At 39.0% G+C, this 27,919-nt stretch overlaps 1 protein-coding gene across 1 annotated transcript in view; it reads left to right on the top strand.

Moving 5' to 3' along the window:
* ADAM12 (ADAM metallopeptidase domain 12) overlaps positions 1-27,919 on the top strand; it is a 187,449-nt gene that overhangs the window by 14,317 nt on the left and 145,213 nt on the right. Inside the window, exon 2 of the mRNA XM_042791292.1 lies at positions 3,316-3,449. Within this exon, the coding sequence (XP_042647226.1) occupies positions 3,316-3,449 (134 nt within the window). The remainder of the gene's footprint in view (positions 1-3,315; positions 3,450-27,919) is intronic.

Consider the following 27,919-nt stretch of genomic DNA (forward strand, 5'->3'; position numbering starts at 1 on the left):
AATATTAAGCATGTGCCCAAGTACTCTTTAGATTGAGGCCCTGTGACTGGGCTGCAGTGCTTTCTCCGCCTTCTGCAGGAAGCTGTGATTTTTATCACACCCAATAATTTAAATAAAAACATTCAGATAAGCAGCAAAATATTTGGCTGAAGGAGAGCAACTAGACAGAAATTGGTCTTGTGTTTTATAAACGCTATGGCTTCAGGAGAGTTTGCAAAACCTAAAGCTTGCCTGTTTTGTTTCCCCCAAATAAATTATCTTTTCCAATAAAGATATAACTGCTGCCTATAAACCTGTCTTGATGTCTGTCTCCAGACTATCAACACTTCTGCACAATATGCATTTTCAGTGTGCAGATAAATAAGCATGTGTGTAAGATTAAATTTGTTCATTGTAACCTTACTTTGTTATGCACCACAAGTGACACTTTGTCATGATGGAATAGAAGTGGAAAAATTGAACTGCGCTTTGTGTAGATATTTTTCCATTTTCCTGTGATATTTTTATAGCAGTTGCACTTTCTGGACCATGTCATGTAATGAGGGAATAACACGTCTGTGCACAAATGCTGATCACTCCCCTTTTTCTTCTGTTTTGAGTAACGTTGTGATGTTAATGCTTTGCAGAATTAATAAGAAAGGCAACTTGCATGTGTAGGAATACCAGAAAGACATTGATGCTTCCTGATATGTTTGCTGCAGGTCCATGGTGTAAGACTGTGTGGAAGTGATGTAGACAATGCATCCATGGGTGGGAAACTATGCTTGTAGGGTTCCTTAAAATTTAGATTTTATGAAACTTTCAGAATGCAAATCCTACAAAATAAAAGGGCCAGAGTCATTTAATTCATATAGTTGAGATTGCTCTGGTGAGCCAAGAAAAAAAAAAAAAAAATCAGGGCTACAGCCAAACTTTTCTCATTTCTCTGAGATACGCTTCATAAATTTCTGTTCCATGCAGGGAGCTTCAGGCCTGATCATCAGAATAAAGAGCTGTGAGGTTCTGTCTCAGCCCTCTTAGGCAGACGAGATGATATCTCGCCCACCTTCACAGAGGTGAACCCGCTCGTGTGCAAGGTTTGGAGCATCCCTTCCAAGGGATGACACCATCTCCTCCTAGACTGACCCCTGTCACTTGGGCTTGGGCTGCACTGAGGGTGGCGTGAGAACCCTTTCTCTACAGGAACACCCATACAACAAACAACTTTCCTCTCCCCGATACAGTTTATCTTTTTATCTTGGCCATTTCTGGTATTTTAGGGAAAGGATCGTATTTATAAAAGCCTGCTGGAAAATACCGAGCTTCTCTTCTCACATTGGTTTAACCATAATGACCGCATAGATGTTTTTAAGATAATTCTAACAGTGACTAATTTGGGGTAATTCTGCTCAAAACATAGCTCTTGATCCTTAGAGAGTGTTTGGTGACCAGAGGGGATAGCTCAGGATGCTGGGATGGCAGTACCAAGCATTGGGCTGTGTGGGCAGGTCTGACCCTACAGCTCTCCTCTCACTCCCATACATAGTTTATCCCCAAGCCATGGTTTATCTGCTAAAATGCTGCCCCACCACCTTCCCTCTGCACCTCCTAGCACAAAGACAATGCAGGGGAGGAGGAAGAAAGGTGACACTGGCCTTTTTCCATCTTAATGGAGGATGGACACATCTCTAGAGCACCTGCAAAGACTCAGGTGTCATCCTTGCAGGGTCCAAGTGCAGCAGAGGCTCAGTGTGATGGCAGGTCAAGAATGTGGCAAACCTCGCCAGCATTTTCTCTCCCATGGCACCTGGAAGCCATCCCTATCTTCTCTTTAATATTTATTCTCAGTACCATTTCCAGCTCTTGTAGTATGATACTGTTTTTTAGGACTCAGCTTTCACGGGCACAATACCATTAATATGTTTAGTGAGAGGAAAAGCACTTGATAAATGTTGCATGGAAATAGCTTTTTGACATCCTAGTATGAACTGAAGTCATCTGACTGTGTAGGAGTAGAGCATTATTTCAGTGAGAGTTTATATTCTCTTCCAGACTTTTTTTTTTTTTTTCTCCTGCTAATGACAATATGCATCCTTGATATTATGGGGTTCTCAGTACTTCGTGACCTCCTTGTATGTCCATATATAAATGCTGAGGCTGCTAAGGGAATATGCAGTCTTTTCTTGTGCACAGTTCAGGTTAGTTAAAGTGGAGTACAACCATACATTGGACCTTTCAGGAACACCAGATCGGGTGGTTACATCTGTGCTGTGACTCCAATTTGCAAAGTGTGAGGACTAGCTGACCCCATCGCAGAAATGGGAAGGATGTATGGGAAGATCTGGAGTCACTGTCTGCCTTGAGGGTGTCTGTGTCATGCAACTGCAGGGTTTGTTCACCCCAGGGAGGGTAGGAGTCCAGTTACCCCTGGGGGCACCACTTCTGCTTTGAATCTGATCCAGTGTGACTGTATCTGGGAAGAGGGATGGGGAGAAAAGGGATTGGGGAGTGGAATGATCAGGGCTAATTTCTTACCTGAACTATGGGAAAATAGTCCTGATCAAATCTTATCTCTTTTAAATTCCTGCAGTTTGCCTATCCTCTTGGTGATGACACTGAAAAGATGGTCACCTGCCACATTCCCCCTGGGTATCATCTTCAGTGGAAAAAAAAATCCAAACCCTAGTATGGTTATTACAATGGCATGTTGTGATAGGACAAAGGGGTAACAATTTATAATTGACAGAGGGCAGATTTAGGTGAGCTCTAAGGCAGAAATTTTTCCCTGTTTGGGGGTGAGGCACTGGCCCAGGGTGCCCAGAGCAGCTGTGGCTGCCCCCTCCCTGGAAGGGTTCAAGGCCAGGTTGGACGGGGCTGGGAGCCCCCTGGGCTGGGGGAAGGGGGCCCTGCCTGGGGCAGGGGGGGGCACTGGGGGGGCTTTGAGGTCCCTTCCAACTCAAACCATTCTGTGATGCTATGATTAATGTAATACTTCAAATAGTAGTGCCAAAGCCTCTCAATTTTTATTTAGGTCTTGCATTCCAACTCCTTATTTTTGCATCCTGGTACCTCTACTTCTTCTGACCAGTTTTTATCTGCTGCTGCTACAGAAGCACACCATCCAATCAGCCTTGGCACTTCTCTTCCAGAACCCCAGCTCTCTTAGAAATCTGTGTGGGTTTTGACACTGACAGTATGACCCTATAATGTTTTAATGTTTAATTATTTTCCTGAATGATTTCACTTTGAAATATGCTGCCAGGTCCTTTAAATAACAAGGTTCATGTTATCAGATGCTGTTCCCGACTAACATGAAGTCCTTTTCCCTGTCCCTAGGTGAGAATGTGGACAGCAAATTGGAGTCCTCAAGACAGTGGATGCCAAAGAACCATTCAAAAGATTACGAGATAACAATTCCCTTCCTTTTGAACGGAGAACAGTGGAGACCAGTAAATGGCATTTATTCAAAGGTTAGTCTTCATTTTGCCTATTATTTTATTCCAAGATGTATAACAGTTGGAAGGATTTTGGGGAAAGTAAATGTCCTTACTTCAAGATATTTGCTATAAGAGTATTTTCTATATTTTTTTAGAGAGTCTGCTGTTTGAAATTGTTACTTACCTAATTTAAGAAAATGGATAAGGTTTTTGGTTGAAATTAATAACTTTTTACTGTAAAGTGGCGTGCTTATTTCTGATGACAGAAATGGAAGCTTCAAGTGAAATAATTTCTTTAAAGAGTTTAACATACATTGCTTGAGATTGTATCATACAACAGCAAAACAGCCTCAAAACTGAGGGAGGGACAGATAAAACAAAGAAGTTTGTTTGATGAAATACAGTCTGACAGCAAGAACTTGAAGGAAAAGTGTAAATAATGTTGCTTTGTTGACTGTAGCCTGAGGCATTACCTGAAGCCAGTCATGGGAGATGGTCCCCAAATGTCATCCCACGTATTGCAGAGGGAATCCGGGGCGAGCCTCCCTTCACATTCTGCTTTTCTTTGCCTAACAAGGGGTTAGTCTGTCACTGGCTCTGACTAAGCAGGGATTGTTTCCCCTTCTTGACAGGACCTGATAAGCTTTCCTCTTTTTTTTTTTTTTTTTTTTTTTTTTTTTTTTTTTTTTTCCCCTCAGACATTGGTAGATAATACGGGTAGCTGTATTTAGGAGAAAAGGGCTGTTTTCTGTCTCCTTGGTCTCCTGCTTGAAGTATGAAGACAGGTTGTTTATTATCACCAGAGATGTCACGGGCATCTCTTACCCAACCTTTTTAACTCAGGTCCAGTACTGTTGCAGCTTTCTTTTTATATTGTACTTTTAATTGTCAGAATGAGGAGGAAAACGTTAAATTTTTAAATAGATAAAAAAAAAAAGAGAGAAGGAAAAAAGGCAAGCAAAAAACCATCACACACAAACAATGCAAACAGCCCAGGCAGCCCATTAGAAACAGCTTTCTTTACTACATTGAGAAGTGTTCCATGGAGAAATGCTATTTGACTACTGTCACCATTTGCGGGACACGGTTTTGAATCATGCTGCTGATTGACAGAAGTAGGTGTGAAAAGAGATTTCAAAACAAGGAATCTGACTTTCAAAAAATCTGTCTGCGTTAAAATTTTGCTTCCTTTTTCTTTTTCCCTTCCTAAATGGGAAAGAAGGGCCAGTCCTAGTTTTGAGTATCTGCAGTGATGAAAGGGATGTCATTGTGAGTGTATAATAGCTTATCTTAGAGAGATAACACAGATGGCATGGTTCTAGATGTATGTGCAACTCTATTTTTAGATCATTTAATTAGAAACAGGCATTCTCCATATAGAGTTCTTTTAGCTACTCACTGTAGCTTTCTGAAAGAGTTACAACAGAGTATCTTTATGTGAGTAATGATAATGTGATTTATATCATTAATTTGTTTCCCAGAATTGCCTTCAGTTTAAGATGAACATTAGAAAAGATTTGTGGTTTGGTAGAAAGATCCACGTTCTGTATCAGCACTTTTTTTCTTTGAATACTTCTTTTCCATGGAAACTGTTATAAATTAAATACACAAAAGTGCAGAACAGGCTGTGGGAAGAACAACAGCATTAAACTGGTAGAGGAGAAGAGTAATTAATAGCTTGTCACATAAATATTGATCAAAAGCACAAAAGTTAAATACTGTTGTATTTGATGGGTAAATAGGACCTATTGTTCTTCAACTCATTTCAAAGTGTTCTTCCGTTTTGTTTTAATTTTATATGAAGTGAAAAAAAGTATCAAGTACTGTGTACTTGTAACCAGGGGAATGGTATTGCAATAGAATATATAGTAAAATAAATTATGTAGTGGTTATAAAAATGCCAAAGTATTAAAGTTATTTGTGTATAGATAATTGCTTCACAATGATAGTCCCATTCTCCAATCCTTTGATCGTAAATACTCCTGCTTAACAATTAGTCCCTGAGAAACCACACTAGTCATTTAGTTCAGCATACTCTATCTTTCCCATCTTGAAGATAAAATTGTCCTTTTATGTACCCCAGGAGCCACTGCAATATCTGTTGGAATATCTCATTCCAAATCTGTCAGGAATTACTATTAAGCTAATGACTTTCTCGTTGAGGGCCATCTATGCCACTTGTATGCATCTGTACACTGTGCAGAGCAGAAGCAAAAAAGCTGAAATCAGTCACACTGTCTAATCACACAAACACACAGACCTGCTCACCAGCAGGAATAAAATTACATTTACTGAAAAGAAAAAAATAAAAAAGTTACTTAGCTATAGCCTGGTTTTACTCTAATACAGTTAGGTTGTACTTTTTCCAAAGACATCTAATGATTCCAAAGAATGACAGTTCAAATTAATGGTAGGAAAAATCCAATTTTAAAATCAGACATGTAATCGAATTATATTTAAAGAATTTGGGTTTCCCTAAGTATAAATTCAGTGTTTTCTTTCTGGAGAGAACCTATCATTTACTGGGCAGATGGCTTTTCTCCCCACCCTTGCCACCCCAAGTCAAAGCAAGGGAGACCAAGACCAGGATCTCATTGTGGTAGTATTATTTCAGAAATGTTACTGCTTCTTTCTTCTTTAAAAAGATGCATATGCTCATGCAAGAACTTTATATAGGGAAGCGCATTTGAAAAATAGAATATGTATATGTAAGAGAAGTTACTATGGAAATGCATGTATGTTTCTGCAACTGTACGATGCTGTTCATCTAGTTAGTGGTTGTTAATATTTCTCCTGGTATCTTTTGCTGAATTCAGAAAATGTAGATCATTTTCAGTTGGAATATTTTAATGTTGCCCAGTTACATTCATTTATTAACTGGCTATAATATTCTGTTGCTAATCCTGAACATGCTGCTAAAATTAGTGGCTACTATTTTGAGTACCCAGTTGTTGCTAGTCAGGACTACTGGTGAGTGACTATATTTGTGGGTGTGTGACAGCAAAATCAGGACCCTGAAGTGTTGTGCAACATTGCTCTGTGCTTTCAAACAATAGCTGCCCATCTTCAGTGCAGATGTGATTTCTGTCTTCGCTGAAATTCTGTGTGCATTATAGAATGTGTTGGTAGGTCATTATACATTCTAGCTCCAGTTCTCCTTCCACTTCTCATTTTCATTTGTTCATCACATTGCATTCTGTGTCGCTTTTTTTTTCCCCAGTGTTTGGTTTAAACCCAAGAGGGTTGGGCTCTATTTTTCTTAAAATTTTCTAAGGTTTGAAGAAAATTCTTTCATTTTTATATTATTCAAGAGCAGGAGAAAGACTCTTTTCCCTTCATGTTTCCAGCTGAATATTTTTCTTCAAACTTGGCTTGAGGCTTACAAATCAAGCCAAGTTTGATGAGAGTTGGGTAAGTGATGTTTTAGTACACAGAACACTTTAGGGAAGATTTTTAGAAGACCATCTGTTTGGCTTCAGTATTTATCCTCACACCCTGTTAGGGACACACACTGGTTAATGTGTGCCAGATCCCTGCATCACAGGAGCTGTAGGTCAGGTAATATCAGTTGTGTTAGACCGGAGCCTGAAGCACATGCCTTCTCTTGGAGAGACAAGCGCTAGGCAGGAAGTGTTTCACATGGTCATTAAGGGTTTCTTGGCTTCATTTCGATGCTTGAAAGGTCGTAACTGTGGGGGAACACTGCCTGCCAGAGACCATCCAGGGCAGACGTGAAATAGTGTAAGGCTGGGGGGGATCCCAGAGTGGCATTGCCCTGAGCTGACATTCATTCTCCTGGAATGACACATTCATTAATGAATTTGGCTTTGTATCCAAAGTTTAGTCCAGATATTAAAATGCATTAAGTTTCTGGGAAATTGAAAGCATTTTGTGCATATATAATATGATCAATTATGCAAGTAAACACAGAGTCCTCAGGTTGTGGCATCTGTCACTCAGGTGAGGTTTTTCTCTAGTCTTGGCTGTGCTGGATCTATAATGTCATTGCTGGCACCTGCAAGGACTCAGATGTAATCATGAGACTGATCAAGTGCTTTGAAAGATTTAATCCACTGAGGTTTCTGAAAGCATATGAGCAAGTTAGGTGCAGCTCTCCTTACTGAGTGTGGTTTGCATCTTTTGATGCTTGCACACATCCTTTTTGTAATTCTGATCTCTGTATCCGAGTGCAATATTAAACTGCTCCATACATGGGTGTATGCTCCAGTCAGGCAACAATTAGCATTCATAAAGACAAATTGGAGTGTAACTGAACTTGGGCAGGTACTGAAAGACCTGTAGCCAGGCAGCATGGAGCTGAGCATGGTTTCTGAAGAGCCACATGGGAAGCTGGAAAGCCCTGAAATGCTTTAGGTTGCTTTGAATTTCCAAGTTGCTAGTTCAGGTTGCTTTCAAAACGATGCAGAGAATTTGTTTTTTAACATTAAATTTGGCTGATGTATAGAGGACAATGAGCAAATTTTGCCATATAACTTCTTAAAAATAATTTACTATGAGAAAATAGATGCACACAATATACCTGTCAGTGGATTAGACCCTTAATCCACTTGAATCACAGCGAGTCTCACCTGACTCTCTTAAAGTATTGCCACTGACCTCAATATATGAAAAGTATGCTGGAAAAGCAACCTCTCCCCAACCTTGCAGAGAGTTAGACCTCTCATTTGGTGGCAGATGCTGGATGGCTTCCCACACACCAGGAGATTCAGATGTGTTGCTGTTGGGGTTGGAGACAAGCAAAGGAAAAGAAAGATGTCCATGGTGGGCAGAGAGGCTGGGAAGACCTGCAGAGGGTTCCCTGATGAAGAACAGCTATGGTTCCAACCCCGATGACTTTTAAATCCAAATAAACCATAAGTTTGTTATCCCTTGGGGAAGGGGTGGATGGATTCAAAGAACATTAAAATGCTTCACCACGTTTAAGCTTTCAAGGCCAGATTCTGAGCTAGCGTGAATCAGTTTCCTTCCTTTGGCTGGGATGGTATAAATCAGGTTTGCAAATTGAAAACTTAAAGAAGTGTTTGCAAAAAAGGACAAAAGAAAGATGAGAAGGCAGAGTTCCTTTTCTTGTAGCAACACTTTTTTTTTTCTTTCTGGGTGTTATGTTATACTTTGAATATAAACTCTAGCAATGAAATGCAAAGATAAAGATGAAGGCCAGCTATAAATATATACTTAGACCATATTTCTTCTGGTTTTTAAGTGTATGCTTGTCACAGCTCAAAAGATTCTGCATGTAAAGTGGCAGAAGATTACCATTTTTTACTGCTTAGCATGCATTGCATCTCATTGAGCTTGCAAAGAAGTAGCTTTTGCATTTCTGCCTGCCTCATTCGTGAAATATTGTGTTATGGATTGAGATCATAAACAAACATCAGAATCTTGATTATCTGTATATCATTCTGAACACTGATTACTTGAATCTCAATGTGAAATCTGCCACTATCTGTAAAAGTATCATGTGCCCTGACAGTTACTAGGTTTTTTTATGTTTCTCCAGATTTATCAAATGTATTGGATACTACACTGATTCTTTTCACCTTTTTGCATTTTTTTCATGCCTTCACTGTAAGCCCCTAATTCAACACCTATTGAAATAGGAATTTTTGCCGTTGAAACAAAAAATCACTGGAAGGAACAAAAAATAACTTTAAATTTGTTAAAAAGCCACAGGAATAATGCTGGAGATTCACATACATGTTCAAAGCTGCCAAGCAGGGATGAGCTTTACCCATTTGATCCTATTTTTATGCTCTTTCATGACTGCATTGCTCTTGCAAACTGGCAGAATAGGCACGGTCTGTCATATTCTAGTCCATCCTCTGGAGTTAAGGTGTTCCCACTGGCTCCAGTATTATGATGAAGGTATTGGTGCACCCATCAGAAAGACTGCAATTTAACAAGATCTCTGTGTTGGTTCACATTTCTGCTCTTTGCTGCACCTCTTGGTGTTCTCTCATGACTCTAATACAGGGTTTGATGCATAGAGTACAGCTGAGAGGCCTGCTATATTAGCTAATTAATTTAGTGCTCAATGTTTTCAAGAGCAAACCCATTGAAGTTTATTTCATAACTGGCATATCCTTCGTGCAAGTGATAATTGTTTATATTCCATTCAACAGAGCCTCCTGCTGTTCTTTTTCATTTGAAATAATTACCAAAGTTTAGACTTCCAGACAATTGTATTAAGGGGAATCATACAGTGCTGCTTAAACAAGTCTTTGAAGGCTGAGAGGACAGCTTTCATAGCTCTTTTACATAGTTGTTTTACATATCTTAAGAGAGGGAGGCATAAACAGAATTTATAGTCCTCTCCATATTTTTGTGACTCATGAGTATCAAATATAAGAGGCAGAGCTGTGCATGCTGCTGAGGCTGTGTCATCAGCTGGGAATGTAGCTTGGCACAGGCAGCCTCAGCGGTGTGCGAAACTGCACTAATCCTCGATAAAATTCTTTGGGAGATCTGCTCCTTCAGCCTTTAATTAATAACCTGGTAGTCATTAATTTAATAGCCTAGTAAACAATCTGTTATTTCTTTTGCTTTTTATGATACCTATACCCTTGCCTTGTAGGGCCACTGTGAGGGCTAATTAGTTCAATTATGCTCTATTATTTAATAATTCTTCTGCATTTCTTTAATTCAGAAATAGCATCATTTTTGCATGGAAGCTGTTAGGAAAGGGAGTGTGTATTTCTGTGACTATGCTAGTCGGGCTGACTTGCTTCACTGGGAGAAATAGCAGCTTAAAGCCATCCCTCTCACCTTATCTTGTGCAAGAGGAGATCCCCACAGAGGAAAGCATGATCTCTTCTTCTCAGCCAGCCCCGTACCGGTGTTGAACCAATTGATTAATCTGATACATTCATTTACGAAAGTTTTCAGAAATGTCGGCAAGTGTGTCCTGGTTCTAGGGACGTGCTGGATCTTACATAGCAGCTACAGGCTTGAGAAATTCCTGGAGTTGGGACCACCAATAAAAACTTTGAGTGATTGAGTAGGGGAAATTCTTTTCTCTGTCTGTACTGAATCAGTGCCCTACTTTTAACTAGATATACTAGTATTCATTTCCTGCCTGAAACGCTTGGGCATACTGGGAAGTGTTAAGCAATTGGGATTCATCCCAGAAAATGGTCCATTTCATTTTTAGCTTAAGTGATACAGTGTGTTAAGTTTGTAAAGTTTTGTGTGATAGTTTATGCACAATATAAATAGCAGATATTATTGAGAGAGATTGCTGTTCCAATAAACAGAAAATGCAGAGTTTTTTATTAACCATCTACCAGACACCCCTCCCCTCCCCTTAGCGTCTTGGAGTCCTCAAGGGGGTGAAAGTCCCTTTCATGAGCTTGTATCACGCTGAGCTGTTGGGAGGAATTTTGTCATACTTGGCCAGTAAAGATCGCCAGTGCTATAACAGTCTTGGGCGAGCTCTGTCTCCCCGTACCACCCGGCCTCCCTCTGCCAGCGATTGTACACGATGGGACTCTGCAGAAGTGCTTTGTTGCATTTTCTGCCTGGGACCCACCAGCTATGAGGTAGTGTCTCAGATTTGGGCTTGAGGAATCCATTCATCTGTTCCTCCGTAAGGTGATGGGGCTGAAGCAATGTTCTTTGACATGAGCTTTCAGACTGGTATTTAAAAAAAACCCCAAACAAACAGGTCATACTTTCCGTAGTAAAATGGCAAAAATATTTTGATCTTAATGATGCAGTTAATGCTAGCAACCCTTTAACGTGGTATTAAAATCTAAAACTAAGTTCTTGCAATTATGTAGCTTTATGCTGGGTTTGCAAAGTCCTTGTACTGAGACATTTTCATATTGAATTAATTTAGCTTATACTTGGCTATTTCATGTCTCTTGCAACAGATCTTGCGAGCGTAAGGTATGAATTTCAGTGTTGGATTAAAATAATGCTTTGCTTTCCAGCTATGAACATGTGATCATTTTTTTTTACAGGCAAAAGGAGAATCTCCCTTGTTCTTAATTCTTATTGTGATTGCTCTGAGTCAAACTGAACACCAGGCAATTCCTACAGCAGGTTCTCTCCCACCATGTGCTCTCGGTGTATGGAGTGTTGGGCTCCTGCACGGAGCCCTTCGAGGGCTTGCAGGTATCAGCAGAAGGACGTGGGGCCTTTCCGAGGACTGAAGTCCTCTCGGGAAGGGAAAGACCATGGAAACTAAGAGCTGCTGACATAGGCTGTGATGAAGAGCCTTATCTCAGGAAGGCGTAGTAAATTGAATTGTACTCCGTGTCTATTTTAAGGATGAAGAGGTAAATTTAGCTGGTCGATCCACTGAGTCCTATTGTTAACAAGCCTGTTGCCTTTGTTGTTGAATTATAATTCTATTTCAATATGATTTACTCAAACCCCAGTTGATTTACCTCTTCTATAGGAATATTTCTAATTTCTCAGAATTGTAACAAGAAATCATAGAGGTTATGCGCAGTTTAAGGCTTGATAAGAAAAAAATAATTAGGATTAATTTAATAAGCCTTTTGAAATTCAGTAGCACTATCTTAACAATAAAAGGATTTCAAAGTGTTACTATTTTTCTAGAAATAAAATGACTGCCAAGAAGTCTGCCAATTGTTTTTGAAAAGCTTGTATAGACGAGGTAAAAATGAGCTGTATCATTTTGATATTGTAGCAGAAAGTTTGTGTTCAATTTCTATCTTGAGGAAAATGTGCGTCCCTTTTGTGCATTGTCTTTCCTCAAGGACGCAATTTTAAAGTATAATTGAACTTTTGAAGCTTAATTTAACAAAACGATTGCAATTTACAGCATTGTAGACATGGTGGAGTGATGAAGCTTAGTGAAACTGGAGACGAAATGCTTTTGGTGATAATTTGTGTGCTGTGTTTCCATTTGTACGATGTGTGTGTGTGGGGGGGGTGCTGCCAGACTCTGCAGGCATTTTACTGGACTTAGTCTCATCCCCGTCCTGCATGGATGTGCTTGTGATATTTCTGGTCAGTGTAATGATAAAGCTGCTGGTGATACTGGTTGCACTGAAGTACGTGTTTGCTCACCCTCATACAGCAGGCATGGTCACACGCAGTCTCTTTGATGGGACCACTGAATCCAAGAAGGGGTCTTGTGGTCTCTTGTTGCTCCTCAGCACACCAGAAAGCATTAAGTCCCATTCAGGTCTCCAGCTCTGACTTTTCCATCCTCTGCCCCAAGTCCCAGGACGTTATTATGGTGTTTCCTCTGAAGTCTGAATCACTCATTCCATTGCCTTTACTATGTCTCCTGCCTTAGGATCAACTTTATTTTGCTTCTGCTGAATGGACTTGTCCCCCCTTCCCCTCCTGGCCATCCCCCTCCACCAGGAGCTACTGGGGGGTTTCTTGGCAGGGTTCATCTCCTTGTTTGCTCCTTCTCTCTCTCCACCGACTGCATCCTTTGAGGAGTGCTTCAGCAGTCCTGCACAAAAATGGACTTTTTGGGGTGAACCTGCCAAACCCTTCCCAGCCACTCATCACTGCCTGGAGTGATTTGCCGCCTCCTGAAGCAGCAGCATTTTAGTTTGCATGTTTAAAGTGAAGCCTATAGATAATTCTATTATTCAGGAGAATTGCATTTGTTACCTGAGGCTGCTTTAACGGGCATAGGAGCAAGCGTTTTTAGTCAAAGCTGCTGCCTAGCTAGGGGACGATCAGATATTCATTGAGATTCCTAATTTTTGCACACTGGTGGATGGTATTTTCCGGCACACTTCATTTGTGTGAGTGTTGGAGATGGCAGGCTCCTTCGGGCAGCGATCTTGGATGAAATCCTGCACTGGTGTCTCTCGGATGACATTATTTACTTTAGTTTCACCCATTCCATCATCTTTCCCTAGATGTTTTCACATTAAGTACATCTTGTACTGAAAAAGAAATGCTGCTGAAGGAGGTCTGCTTCAACTCCTGGCAAGTGACAATGAGACAAAAGCTCTTAGATGTGTTAATCTAAACAGCCATAGTATCCCTGCCCCAAAAAGGACCGTTTCCTTGGCAGATACTGAATCTGCCTTTTTCAAAAGAGAGAGGAGTTTCTGGAAATGAATCTGTTGCGGGAAAAGCCAATAAGAGGAACTGTGTAATTTTGTCCTCAAAGCAACTTCTAGCATATTACTGTTTTAACATTGCACACTCCCTTCTGCCTACGCTGACATGGTCAGGGTGCATTTTCAGCAGCAGGAGAAAAAGTGGGATCACTAAATCGAGTATCTCCAACAGAAACTGCCTTTCTCTTGGTTTCAACAGACAGAAACATTGTTTAAACCAGACTTTTTTTGGCATTTACTGGCATTACTAAGAAAGAGTTGGCAAGGAAAGCTGGCAGAAGGAGATGAGTTGGATAAGCTTTAAAGATTTATTTTTTTTCTATAAAATGAATATCCAGAAGCTGTGTAAATGTATTTTTTTGGTTTAAAAAGTGTATATAAAGACAACATATACACATTTTTGACTGAAATAGTGTCTAGGCTGGCTATGCCCTCCAAATTCTTTTCCCTCAATTAAAAAGATGGAGGAAAAAAAAAGACAAAACAAAACAACACCTCAGGAAATCCCTAGAATGTTTATTTGGGAACAGACCAGCCTGTTACAGTCATTAGCTTGCAAAGGTATTTCTGTTATAGTCAGAGGGCAAAGTGAATTTTAACCTTTTATTGCCAAGACATGTCATGTTTGTTAGTGAAGTAGCTGTTGAGGTACACTGAGGTATGTAATTTATTGTGAATGAGTGGCGTATGTAAAAACAAAACCAAACCCTGAAAGTACTCCCTGCAGAGAGAAATTAAAATCAATTTAAATGCCTATAATTAAACATAAAGTACTATATTTCATACTTTATTGAGTTTCTATTTATTTCTTTAGCATTTCTGGTTGTAAAAGGCTTCAGTTGCAACAAAGAGATGTTTCAAAATGTTGACCTCCTTTTTTCATTGCAAGTTTAGTGCAGAATTGCTTACTGCCATGATTTGTTGATTATAAAGGAAAAAAGGCAATAGGGCTGGACTGGTTTAAACTGTGATCTGTGGGAGCCCTCCAGACCAAAGTGGTTGTTTCCCAGGATCCCCATAGGAGGTAGAGAGGAAAGGAAACCACTGCTCCATGGAGACCAAGCATCAAGAGCCTGGGAACACTGAAAGTCACAGAGGGCAAATTTAAGATATGGATAGAAACAGTTGGGTTTCTTTTAAGATGGAAACCTAAATTGTTTGCTTTGTACAGTCAAACATCTCTCCTTTTATTATCTTGCCCTTTTCCATCTATTAAATGGGAATCAAGTTTAATCCAAACCATGGGACATCAATTTGATATTGGTAATGACCTTTTCAGATTAAAAGCGTTATTTGTGTTCATACTCTTGCTGTTCAACTTTTAGGGAGCAAGGATTTGCTGTTCTGGGGGAAAGAGGGGCGCCTCGCATGTGTGGATAAATCATGCATGTGTTGTCAGAACAAGGGAACGAATATTTTCAGGATTTTAGTTCTCAAAGAATTAAAGAGGAGGAGTGTTTGCAATGCTGTGTACAAGGATTTTTGCTGTTGCAATCTTGGAGGCAATTTAAGAGCAGCTTGTAAGTGCTATGAAGAACATTAATTGAGATTTTTATACTGTATAATGAGCTATATAAATCAGTCCAAGTTTAGCATGATCACCTTTCTTTGAGGGAGATTAACACTGATGTGAAAACACTTTATTTTAAGGAACATTTTGAGAAATAATATTTTAGTGTATTATGTATTGTTCGTTCATGTGTACATTTTTACTGCTCTCAAATATGCAATTTAATCATCAAGCACGAATTTATTTTTAAAATTGAATTTATTAGTTTTAACACACTTCCATCCATCTTTTATTAACTAATTTTAAAAGAAATGTCTATGTGTAGAATTGAAATCAACTCTAATTTCAGCCTTCACAGAATTAGTATTTAACGATTTCTCTAAATCTGTGTGTTTGTGATGGAGAGAATTACAACTAGATTTGGGCCATTTCTTGAAAAGAGATTCTTGAGGCCTTCCCACTGCATTGCTGAATTTCCAAGTAGGTATAGCTGTACTTCTGTCTATACAGTAGGTATACTGATATCTGTATTACAGTCTACCTATATCATCTATATCTATACGTACATACAGATACTTCATTTCCAGCCTTGTATCAGAATTCAGCTCTTAAATCATTGAAAATGTTTTGCAACAATATGTGAGGAAAAAATGGCTGAATAAGGTTACAGCAAGATTATGTGTTCAAATCAAATCATAAAATCAAGTAGTTGAGAGGGAAGATCTATACCATTGGGTAAAATTCCTATCAACGTTTCTGCTTTTCTAGGGCATGCTATTAGGAAGGAATTACATTTAGAAGCAGAGCTTATCTGTGTGTCCTTGTAACATACTTGCAAATGTCATGACCTTCATATATGTAGATAGAGTTGTTCTAATTTTAGGACTAAGCAGTGGGAAAAAAGAAAGTGTACTGTAAAAGAAATAAAACCAGTATTCAGTCACTGGAAGTGTGGATTTTATCTGTGTCATCATTAAAGAGCTTAAAAATTTCAACAGGATTGACTGATACAGACATTTTGACTGATGTACGTGAAATAAGTGTCTTGTGGGGCTCCCCCATTATTGTGTGTTAGAGCTGAACAGTATTTCCTATAATTCTAATAATTTGAGGTGATTGAATATTTTTTTTGCACAGAAATATCAAAAAATTCTTCACAGCCTTCATTACTAAACAATTTCAATGAGTCCGGTCTCTGAAGTCTTCAAAGGCAATGTTGGTTTGTTTTTCCAGCAAAATCTTTATCTCTCTCAGCAAAGACGAATCAGTATATCACTGGTAAAACACAAAGCTGTGTCTCACTGAGGTGTATTACTTAAGCTGACTGTGAATTTTTACATTAGCCATCACAATCAAGTCAAAGGATTTTGAAATACCATGGTATGCTTTGTTTTTTCAGCAGCCACCATGCCATTAGACATTTTTACATTCTATATTTTTATATTATATGTGTATATTTTCTTGTCATAACAGTGAGAGTTTCAGAAGTTCCTCAAGAGCCACAGTGAAATTACTTTCATGATCTGTTCTTTTGGTGTGCTCTCTGGCACCTGACAGTCAGCTATTGAGAAATTTATTCAGCATAAAACAAAGTCATATGGCAATTTATTGCTGCCTTTACCTATACCACAAAATCATTCCTCTGCATCTCTCAGAATGTGCAAATTTGCTTCTTCAGTTTTAGGGAGCTGTATCTTGTCTGTTGATGCAATGTCACCGTCACATATACATGGAAAAGGAATAACTTGTCCCCCGTGTTTAACCTAAGGTGAAGTTTGCGTGTGGAAGGTATTTTTATCTGTGAATTTTGATTTGCAAACTAAAATTTGATTGAGTTGTTGGGGGGGCGAGCAGTTGATATGCCTCATCAAATGTGTCATGAAATTTAGGTTTCTTTAAAAACAGAGTCGCTATGTAAAACCAAGTGACTGTTGTCTGAGGGAATAATGCAGCGTCCCTCAACTAGGGCAGCTCAGAGTCAGTTGCCCAGCAGTCCCTCAGGGGATGCGTACACACATGGCACCTTTGCTCTTCCTAAATGTTTCTCTAAATGTAACCAATTTATTCAGTCCTCAGATTTTGTTTTCTTGCGCACCTCAATAAGTTATCCATCTGAGTTCCTCTCTAAAATTGTTCAGTCTTCTTCTGGTGAGCAGGTCTTCTCATTTAAGTTTTCTGATATGGCTCTAAAACGCTCCTTCCCTCGTCATCTCAGGAAATCAGTGCAGTAGGGGGAAGCCCTGCAGAGCCCTTCTCTATTTATATGTTGATGAGCCTCGATAAAAATTTCCAAAAAGACTATATATGCTTTTAAACCTGCCAGAAGACTCTGGCTTGTTCCTGTGCTTCTAAGTCCTGCTCTAAACATACCATGTTCACTGACGCTTTGCAAAATAGCATAGTGGTACCCATATCTGGCAAACACTTGCTATTTATAGGGTCACTAATGAACCCTTCCAGAAGCCTTCCTCTGCATTCTGCTAACTTATTTGACTCTGGAGTACAGAAAGCAGAAGTCATGTTTTAACAGGCAAAGTTTCATACACTTGGTGTGGGTTGAATTTTATTTATATACGCAACACGGTGCAGCACACAGGCTTTTTTTAAATTTTTTGCCTTTTTTTTTTTTTTTTTTTAAAAAAAAAAAAAAGGGGGGCTGTAAGGGAGTAGTAATTCAATAGTTTAGGTGCATACCTCAATGAAAGTTTGGACTTTTTACTTTCTGAGAAGGAATAAAAAAAATAAGCTGTTGAATGGCTCAAGAGCAACAGTGGGGTGCAAACATGTGCATTAATAATCTAGTGGTTGGAGTATTCATGCGTGTAGGTGAGAGGCTGTGGATCAGACCACTGAGGCGTTGAATCTCACAGGAGACTGCAGCCCTGGAGACTGTACATGTCTCATGCTAGATCCTCATTGAATAATTACCAGGAAGGAGAACAGCCATTAAAATAAATGAGAGAGATAGGTCACCCAAGGAGAACATGGGAAGGAGAGCAGGGAATGGTTAGAGGTCTGAAACCACAGCCCGTGGTGAAGACCAAAGAGTTGGGGCTGTCAGTCTAGAGAGGAAGAGTCTGGGTGGAGACATGATAAATCTTCCAGTATGTAAATGGCTGCAGGACAATAAGAGGGAGTGATTAGTTTCTGTGTCGCTGTTAGATATGCTCCCCGTCTAGCAGGGACAAGAAGAAGGGCCCCACAAGGAAGCAAGTAAGAGCTCAGTAATGAAGATAATGAGAAAAGGATGTATTTACATGCATTTAGTGAGGAAGGGAAGCTTTGAAGTCTCTCAGAGTGCACTTGATTTTCAGAAAATCCAGAGAAGCAGCTGCTAATGAGAGAGGTATAATTGATCCTTACATGGGGAGGGAACCTCTGGGGTCCATAAGCCATATTTTCTATGATTTGATGTAAAGTGGAGACCATTCTTTCTCCTTTATAAAAACCTGGTTTGCAAACTTTTACTATCTCTACATTTTGAAGAATAAGATTTGGATTTTTCCGAGTTTTTAAATACCTAGAGCTTCATAGGGAACACTTCCATTTCTTGCATCGGATGAAGACTTTGTTGTCCCATAGCTTGTCTTTCTCTCCTAATTATTAGTTTTGCACAACTTAGAACCAGACTCTAAATAATACATAGTCAACTAAAACATTAACTATAATTGTCTCAACTGGGCAAAGAGATAATGCCCTAGCAGAAGCTGACCCTTTTGTTGTTGTTTTTTTTTTTTGTTTTTTTTTTTTTTAAATTTTGTTATTAAATCAAGGCTGGACACTAAAATCAAAGAGGCGGATCAGGATGCCACAGAGGTTGCGATATTTATAACCTGAAGTTATTTGGTTTAGGGAGGAAGTAGTTACAGCTCTGGAAGGACTTGTTAAATTTTGTGTTGTGCTGTAGAGTTCCCATGTAATCATGGACAAATCAATTAGCTTCTCCGTGCTGTAGTTGCTCGTCTGTAAACGGAGATAGTGGCACACCTCTGTCTCATAGGTGCTTGACTGCAGCAGTGACAGAGGCTCTTATGAACATGCAATGTAGTTTTAGAAAACAGTAGCAGACAGCCTGAGGAAATTCTTTCTTTGAGGAATTTTGGAGGTTCAAGAAAGATATGTATAAGCCGTTCTGTTGAGACAAGTTATAAAATAATATGGTGTGCATGTGAACTGTTGACTGTGTCCTGTAGTAGCACTTTCCTTATTGCCTCTTTCCAAAGTATATGTTATAAAATATGGTAAACAGTACTTGCATGGGAAGATTAATCTTTTGAAAGCTGGGTGAAGTCTCTTTTGTATATCTTTCTGGATTTTATGGAAAACTTGTTGCACAGAAATAATCAGGCTTCACCAGAAGCCCTTCGATGGCTTTCTGGGAGTATAATGCCATAAACAATGTTGGGTGGCAGCAGCAGACTCGTATCTGTGTCATCTGTTACTCCGAGAATCATCAAAGCTTCAAAAGATTTTCAGGAAGGGGGAAGGGAGGAGAGGATTTAACTGCAGTGCATCATAAATAGACCAAATCCTGAGATGACAATTTCAACTGTTTACAATAAGCGTGAAGTAATTCAAAACACATTCTGGGACATTCGGGTTGTAAAGTCCTGGTAGATCACATGGGCTGTGTTGCAGAGCTGTCTTATTTTTAATTAGCAGTGAACACAGACATGATGATGGGCTTGGGATTATTTTTTTTTTTTTTTTTTGAAGAATCATCTGAACGAAAAAATGTTCAGTCCAGAGCTGGTTGTAAGTTGTTTGGTTTTTTTTTTTTTTTTTCTTTCAGTATCTTTTCTGCAGTTTTGTGTCAGTAGCTATGAAGGAAGTAGATGGGATGTAGAGTGTGGTTTGTTTGGGGCAGATAATGCTGTGGTTGGCCTATTGTTAGAAATTTTCAGGTGTTCAACAGATTTTTTCAGTCAGTGCTCCACTGTAATATATCTCTTTTGTGGTTACTAACTCTTCCCAGTGCTAAGATGGAAAATATGAATTTTCTGTTTTCATTTTATCTTTACTTTTTTTTTTTTTTTTATTTTTTCCCTACAAAAGGTGGTTGGTTTGTAGTTCAAGGTCTAAAAGGAAGGCTCCTCTGTGTCTAAAAGTGAGAATTTTCCCTCAGAAGCCAATAAATCTCCAAAGCTGATGGAAATTCAACAGCATATGGCGCACAACTCATCTAGTGCAAACACCTAAATACTCTGTGTATCATAGCCCATCCCTGGGGAAACTTGTATTTAAATTTTCATTGGAGTTAATCCTGGGGGGAAAAACATCCCTGGAACTGAAATAAGAAACAGAGAATTTGAGACTGTCACCAACATTTAAATCAGCGTGTTGTCAGAGCTTTACTGTGTTTGCTCAGACAAAACCCCATAAAAGAGACTTGTCTTGGACAATCTTTATTATTCTCTCTTACCTGTGCTAATTCACTGCCTTCTAGTATTGGGGAAGGCAGACAAAATTGTGTTCTATGTCACCAGACCTCTTTCCAAGATCTGCCTGTGCTACCAGAGCATCCCATCATGGGAGACGACTGTCCAGAAAGGCACAATTAAAATAGAGTTTGCAGCATATAACTCCACTTGCTCCTCACCTTATAGCTCTACGAACAACTGCTGATTTCTTCCATAGTTTCAAAACTACCGTCAGGTCTGCTTTCCCACAGTCCCTATGGGTATTTGACTCCCGCATCCACTGGCTGAACTGAAAAATATTCTGGCTCGTTCTGTTTTGCTGCAATTGGTCCACAAGGCTGAGGTTGGGTAATTGAAACGTTTTACGAGCCTTCTGCAGAATTTTCATTTTTCTGTTTTCTAACACTCTGCAGTGAGTTCAGCAAAGAAACAGGAATATTTTTGTTAATTTACACTGTGGTAGAGCAGCTGAAGGTGACAGCGGACTTTTCTTTATACTTTTATCACATGTTACAAATGCCTTTGAGTTGTTTCTTTCTTTGTTATCTCAAAATACTGTGCTATATTGATTTTTTCTTTTTCTCTAAGGGGCTGAAAATTTCAGCACTAACCCTGAAGCCAACTGAAGTAATTGATTATCTGTTTTTACCTCCTCTTCAGTTATTTACCTCATGCCCTTCAATGGAGAAAGGGTGTGCTATTTCTAGATGATTTAGTGTAAAGCAGATCTTTGCTGAGCTTTAATACCAATTTATATAACCTCGATAAAGGCGTTATTTTTTAGACCCACAAGTTGATCTAATATGTCATGAGAGAGCTTGTTCTAGAAATATCATTTTATAGCTTATTCTTATGAAACAAACCTATGGATAATAAGAAATGAAACATTTTCTATAAGCTCAGTTAGCAACTGAAAATACTTGAGCAAATTATCTACGGGAGCAATTAGACGGATATTGGCCTTCTATAATCTAGTTACCTATCTTTTAAAACGTATTTTATAATTAATAGATACATTTTGGGTTGTGTATATTACTGGTAATGGCATTTTGTGTTTAGTCTTTGCCTTTGTGGCAAGAAATATGCTGGTCATTAATACCTTAAAACTCTGGGTATCAGAATAAAACGTAGGGTTTTGTTCTAGGGAGTACTTTCTTAGGTAAGTTTTCTGAGCTTTCCACACTACTTTGTGTCACTTATTTTCTATGAGAATGTAAATGTATAGATGGGGTATCTATGAGTAAAGTCTCTTCCTAATTAAGTAGAAAATGTGAGATGCTGCCCACAGGTTTCCAATATCATTTGCTTTAATAGGAAATCTTCAGATCCTTCTTTCTCTTAAGGCACATTCCAGGATATAAAAATGATTCATGTGTCTTGGAAGTACAGCTTTAGAAAGTTTGTCAAGTTATCTCGAGTAGCTCAAGACTGGGGTGAAATTTCCCCTTCCATTTGTTTAAAAAATATTAATATTTTACCTGTCTTTTTATTAACTCATTTGTCATCTTCAGAAGATCATCAGAGACAAATTGCAGTTTGAAGGAGTGGAAATTAGATACTGACTCCTCACTTCTGGTTTGTGTTCCAGTATTTGTGATGCAAAAGGGAACTTGAATCCAGAAGCACATCTGTGATTGCAATAACAAATTAGCGAAGAAGATTTAATCTGAGCCACATAATATGAAAAGATGTTTAGAGAGAATGAAGTCTGAGCTCAAAGATCTTGGCACAGCCCTGGTGCAGTGGAGCAATGTGATTGGAGGGGAGCGGGAAGGATCTGAAAGTGAAGAACAGCATGTGAATTAAGCCAAATAATTAAGTGATTTAAGCAATAATCTAGCCAACCCTCTGAGTTCATTCAGAGAAGCAAAGCATATATCATTGCTTCTCTGGAGATTGTTGCAATGTCAAGGATTTAGTTTAGGCAGGATATTTAGACCTACCCTTTACTTGCATTAAAAAAATTCTTATATTTCTCATTATCTGAAACTGACTGTATCTTTTTGCCTTTCAATAAATTTCATTTAGCTGCAATTACTTTGGCTTCAAAATCTTGAAATCAAATGAATTAATGAAAATGGAAAATCAGAACTCTTTCCTAATTAAGAACTGAGCTTTTCAAGGAATATGAAAGGATCTAATTTAGAGAAAGATGTTTGGAGAACATGAAATGTGGCTTGAAGGAGATACATGTGCATTTAATATAACTTACTGAGCCCAGCCAGATTTGTATTGACGGGAGACAAAAAGCATCTGAAATCCTCTTTCAGTGATAGAATAATTTATGGGCTTTCTTGAAGCACTCTGAGTTGACTTTCAGTTCAGTGAAATGGGTGGCCATCTCACTTTGCTTCTCAGTGGACACAATTACTGCTGTTTTTTTTTTTTTTTTTTTTTTTCCGTGTTAGCTGAACCATGGAAATATTGGGAGGGGGATGACTGTGGTTTTTGGTTTTGCTCTTCAGCGGCTTTGTAACCCTTCTGTATGGATGTGGAGAAACCTCCATCCTGGGACTGTTGCAGTCGCCGGAGACTCTGAGGATGCAGGTGATACTGAAGGGACATAAGGAGTGGGCAGGTGGCTCAGACAATGTCTATAATGGGCACAGTTCAGAATGGACTTCATTTGCTATTGACCCTGAAACACAGTTCTCCTGATTTTTCTGTTTCCCCAGCATACATAAATATATTGTGCGTACAGTCCCCGTGCATAATACAAGGTGCTCATCTGCTTGTGCCCTCCTCAGCATGCCGGGCAACTCCCACTGCAGAGAACATTCTCAGATATAATCTGGAGGATGTGTCATTTGTTATCATTGGGAACTTAGAAGTAATTATCATCGTAATTCTCATCCCCTACAGTGTACAGCACGTTGTGGGTTCCCCACAAATGTATGCTGCAATAATTACATGCATAGAAGGGGAGAGGAGATGTTTCTAAAGAGGGCCAGGTCTGCTGTTCAGCTCCAGCTCTGTTAAAACACAGTGGATGCGTGGGTGGTAAAATGTAGAACTATTAGACGGGAATATTCACAGAAGGCATGGCAGGACAAAGGGGGTAAGGTGCATAAAATATAATGACAGTGGGTAGCTAGTTGATGTACAGTCTTTGACACAGTCCACGCTTGACCTTGATTTTCTGAGTACATTGGAAGAATATGATGTTGTAATCAAACTTCTAGTAAAAGGAGGTCAGTCCCCAGTGTCCTTACATAGAGGAGGAATTTTACTTTTAAAGCTATGCTTAGTTTTAAACCCAGATGGGATCTACTGAATTTACATGGCATAGTCCTCAAAGAAGTTCACGTACATTTTAAATTGGCAAATATCAACAGCTGTTCATTCACATTATAATTACCCAAACTGCAAAGGACTGTCTGCAATGAGTTCTGTTCAATAACTAAGACTAGGCAGACCCACTGCAATTGCTTCCTAGCTGCCAGCTCTATTAAGTTTTGTTTTGTACCACTTTACTACAGAACAGATATGTTTGTTTTCTTTGCACATCCTTCCACAAAGCATTGTTTAAGCAGCACATAATGTATTCCAACAATGAGATACTTTTTGCTCCCATCTGTTTGATAGCAAAATGAACAGTTGTGATTCATACATACAGTGTAAATGCTGTATAATGACTATAGGTTTACTTTGAGCAAATTCCAGGTTATTTAATTCCTGTGCCAGGTTTTAGTCCATTATTGAGTAAGGGAAAAATTTCTGATGTTGGGCCTGAACTTTTCAGGTGATAAACATCCCTCTAACTGAGTGACCCATCGTCCAGAGGTGATAGTAAAAGGCTGCCACGAGCAGACAGGGCAGCACAGGGGGTACCAGGAGGATGAGCTGCCATGTGCTTCTCAGACCTCCAAGGCTGTGTGACATCTAGTTGCCTTTTCTGAATATAAGGCCACACAAACACTTTCCCAGAGACTTACAGGGCTGTGGGTATTTCTGTTTTAACTTTTTGGGGCAACACTGTAAGGAAAAACAATGTAGGGGAGGGTTTCTTTTTTAAACAGACACTTCAACCAGTCTTTTTTTAACTATTAAAAAGACCTTTATATTTGTAGGTCTTTCAGAAAGCTAAAATCTGAATTTATGTAATCAACCTCCTGCGTGACCTCGTTGGTGGGGCTGCAGTGTGTCAGGACAGGCAGGGCATGGTCTTTCCAGTCAGTTCAGGGAACGGGCTGTGATAGCAAACAACACACCCCTCCATCAAACTGGGATTAAAAAGCACTACTGCTCTTGACCTGCTTCCGCACTGATGACCTACCGATTGTACTGATGGTCTGCATAGAAAGTCCTGTGCTCCATGAAGTTGGGTCGGTACCTGAATGACAAAATTTGGTGGCCTTAGCTTTGTGGAGATAGTCCTTCAAAGAGATGGCAGGCAGCACCTTAAGCAGGGGTCTCTTTGGGATACATCACAATAAATGAGAGCTGGATAAAAGCACGCATATTTTTTTATTATTTTTATTAGTTGTTCTTAATACAAAATTGAGTTCACAGTTTGGTGCAGTCATTTCCATTCAGTCAAAGCCATATGTTGTTGCATTTTCCTTTCTTCCTTCCTTTCCGATTCGTGAAGCTAACGAATCACCCGCTCCCAGATGTGGAGCAGACTCCTTGCAGGTCATCAGGCACACAGAGAAGTGTAATAAATACACACCGAATGTTGGTTTATGTTGGTTTGCATCCATCCTGCTGCAAAGATACAGGAAGGGCTTCAATACCTCGCACTGGCTGGTTTGTGTTACAGCACGCATCCTTCTCCCAAACCACATCCTGAAACGGAGGATAGCAGAGCTCACTCCCGATCGGCTTTTTCAAAGTGTTGGCAACACCAGTCCCCCTTTCTCATAATTCTTTGAATTTGTTTTTAGGAATCTTTGAAAGGTTTTTGTTTCAAAGTTCATCCAGAAAAGGGAGTATTGATTTTGACCTATTTTTAACCAGTATAGTTCAGCATCTAATTGTGTATCTGCTTTCAAAACCAAGGTTGCCCTATTTGCGATGCTTAGATTTAATTAAAAAGAAAGAAAGAACATATTTTACGTTTCTTTTTTTAACGTATAAAGTTGTGCATTTTCTATTAGTCCCTGTTTAGTTGGCCAAATGCACATAAATATGATTTAGTGCGATTTCAGTGCCTGATAATGAAAATATGGTGTAAATGTTGAATTCAGCTTTCATGCCTGACTTTTTACTGACACAAAATAAATTCATAGCATAACAACTCAGCCTTAGAAGATGCAGATTTCTTTAAAACACTAAACTGGTTATTTTGGATTTGCTCCTGAAATATTTGATCCATAATGTTATGACATTTTGAACATGTTTTAGTTAGGTTGTTCTTTAATTTACAAAAATGTAAATCAGGAATAACTCACAAAAAGGATGTAGCTAAATTGTAAGCATGCTTTCCCTTTCCCAGAGTAGTCATTAGCTTTGTATTTCTGCATGGAAACCAGGAAACTGTGTGCTAGAGCTGTGCAGTTTTATTGATTTTGGTCTGGCACAATTAACTTCTCAGTTTCCTCTTTCTTGAGCATTGTTTGCTTGAATTTTTAACTCTGGATAGGGATCCTGGGACACCAACAGTGAGCAAGGAATTGTTAATTTAAATAGCCCTTTACAGAGATTCATAGGAGCTTCGGCAGATGTTGCCAAATAACCTGATGGCCAGAGGCTGGGACTGCCTGTGATATAGGCAGCACAACTAAACATTTTTTTTTTGTTTTGATTTTAATTGAAAATCTTTTTATCTTATGAAGAGAAATTGGCTAAATTTGGCTCATTCCCAAGGTTGTCCTGTTGCTCCTATTCTATGCAAGTCACATGAGCTCCATGGTGGGCTTTTCTATTCCTGTAAGGAAGGTAGGGAAGGGGCAGAAGAGCTGCTGCTCTTGCCCTGTCTCTGCTTTAGGGTCTCATGTGGGAAAGTTTCTGCTGTGTTTTGTGCTGGGCAGCAGATTACATATAGCTGACTGCAGTGTAGGAAGCAGGAAAAGAAGAGGGTGGAAAAGCCTGACTACCTCCAAGCAGCAGATTGATTTGCTTTACAAGGAGGTAAGATAAAGGAAAAAAAAAAAAAAAAAAAAAAAAGATTAGAAATTATGCTTTCCAGATAGAAGAATCTTGCATCTGTACAGTTAGCAAGAAAGAGTATGATCCGTCTGTTTTTAAAGAATCAATTTAAAATAAAGTTGGGAACAAATTTGGAAGTTCTTTGGTTTCCTACATCATTGGAGTGGCTCAGCCAATTTGTTAAGGGGCTGTGATTCTTTGATATGCCATTAAAAAAAAGGCTGCAAAACACTCCGTTCTCTTTGTTGTTACTTATTATATACAGCCACAGGGATACATGCTTGTCATTTGACAGTAAGGAAAGCACAGCTGAATTCACAGCCCTCAGGAACTTGCAAAACAATATGAATTAAATGTTTATACTTCTCATGTCCGCATGAAATATCACTTCATTTTGGAGGTGTTTGCAAGAAACAGCCTCTTGTGTTTGCTTCTAAGCTAAAGCTTAAAAGGAAGAAATAGTTATTGATTTAAAAACAATGCATGCAATTTATAGTATTCGCTGCTGATTGTAATTATCTTAAATGTATATACTTTGTAGACAGCTTACATTTGTTTGATTGAATTCCAGTTATCATGGTAAGATTCCCTAGGTGGCTTTTTTTCTTATAGATTTCCCAGCTTTTCCCTCTTTGCGCATTAGAGATAGTAGAGGAGTAATATCAGCCCAAAGATCTGATACCTATAAACATACCTTATAGCTTGTGGAGTCACCAACACAGAACATCAGTGTGTGATAAATAAGAGGAAAAAAAAGGTATTTTCATATAGATAGCAGAAAATGGCATAGAATTTATCCCTATTGGAAATAATGTACTCTTTCCTCAGTTATGCAATTTCTAATTCCTGTTGTTAGTGCTTCAGATACAAGAAAAAGCACCTAGATATGTGTAATGTAACTATCTGATATATCTCAAAAGTCCTTCATTTCCAGAGCTCTGCTTAAGAGATAACATAAACTTATAACCCTCACTTTTTTGTGTTGGAACTTCTGTTTTCAGGAGCATGGATGAGAAAGTAAATAGAGTCTTATCCATAGAGTGAACATTGGTGCTTTTTGCACAGTTTAAGACTCTGGATTAAAAAATTTTCCCAAATTATCCCCTGGTAGAGTACTTTGACTGTCACATCATCAAGTCTTGTTTGATGTGTGCTAACGCTGGGGGAAACCAGGTAACCAAAATGCAACAGTCCTCATTGGCTGGCTGTGGCCAGTTGTGAGTAGATAATTTCTGCATGAATGAACTATGTATTTAGTTTCATTTTAAATAGATGCTGAAGTTTCAGAAACATATTATGGTTTCTCCACATTGTGGAGGTGTCTCTTCACTAGTCCTATTACTGTTTTCATAAACAAACACTGAGTTGCTCCTGCATCCAACTTCCTTGTATAACACTGTG

The sequence above is a fragment of the Tyto alba genome, unplaced genomic scaffold (assembly GCF_018691265.1).
Source record: "Tyto alba isolate M040663 unplaced genomic scaffold, T.alba_DEE_v4.0 Super-Scaffold_1, whole genome shotgun sequence".
Taxonomy (NCBI): Eukaryota; Metazoa; Chordata; class Aves; order Strigiformes; family Tytonidae; genus Tyto; species Tyto alba.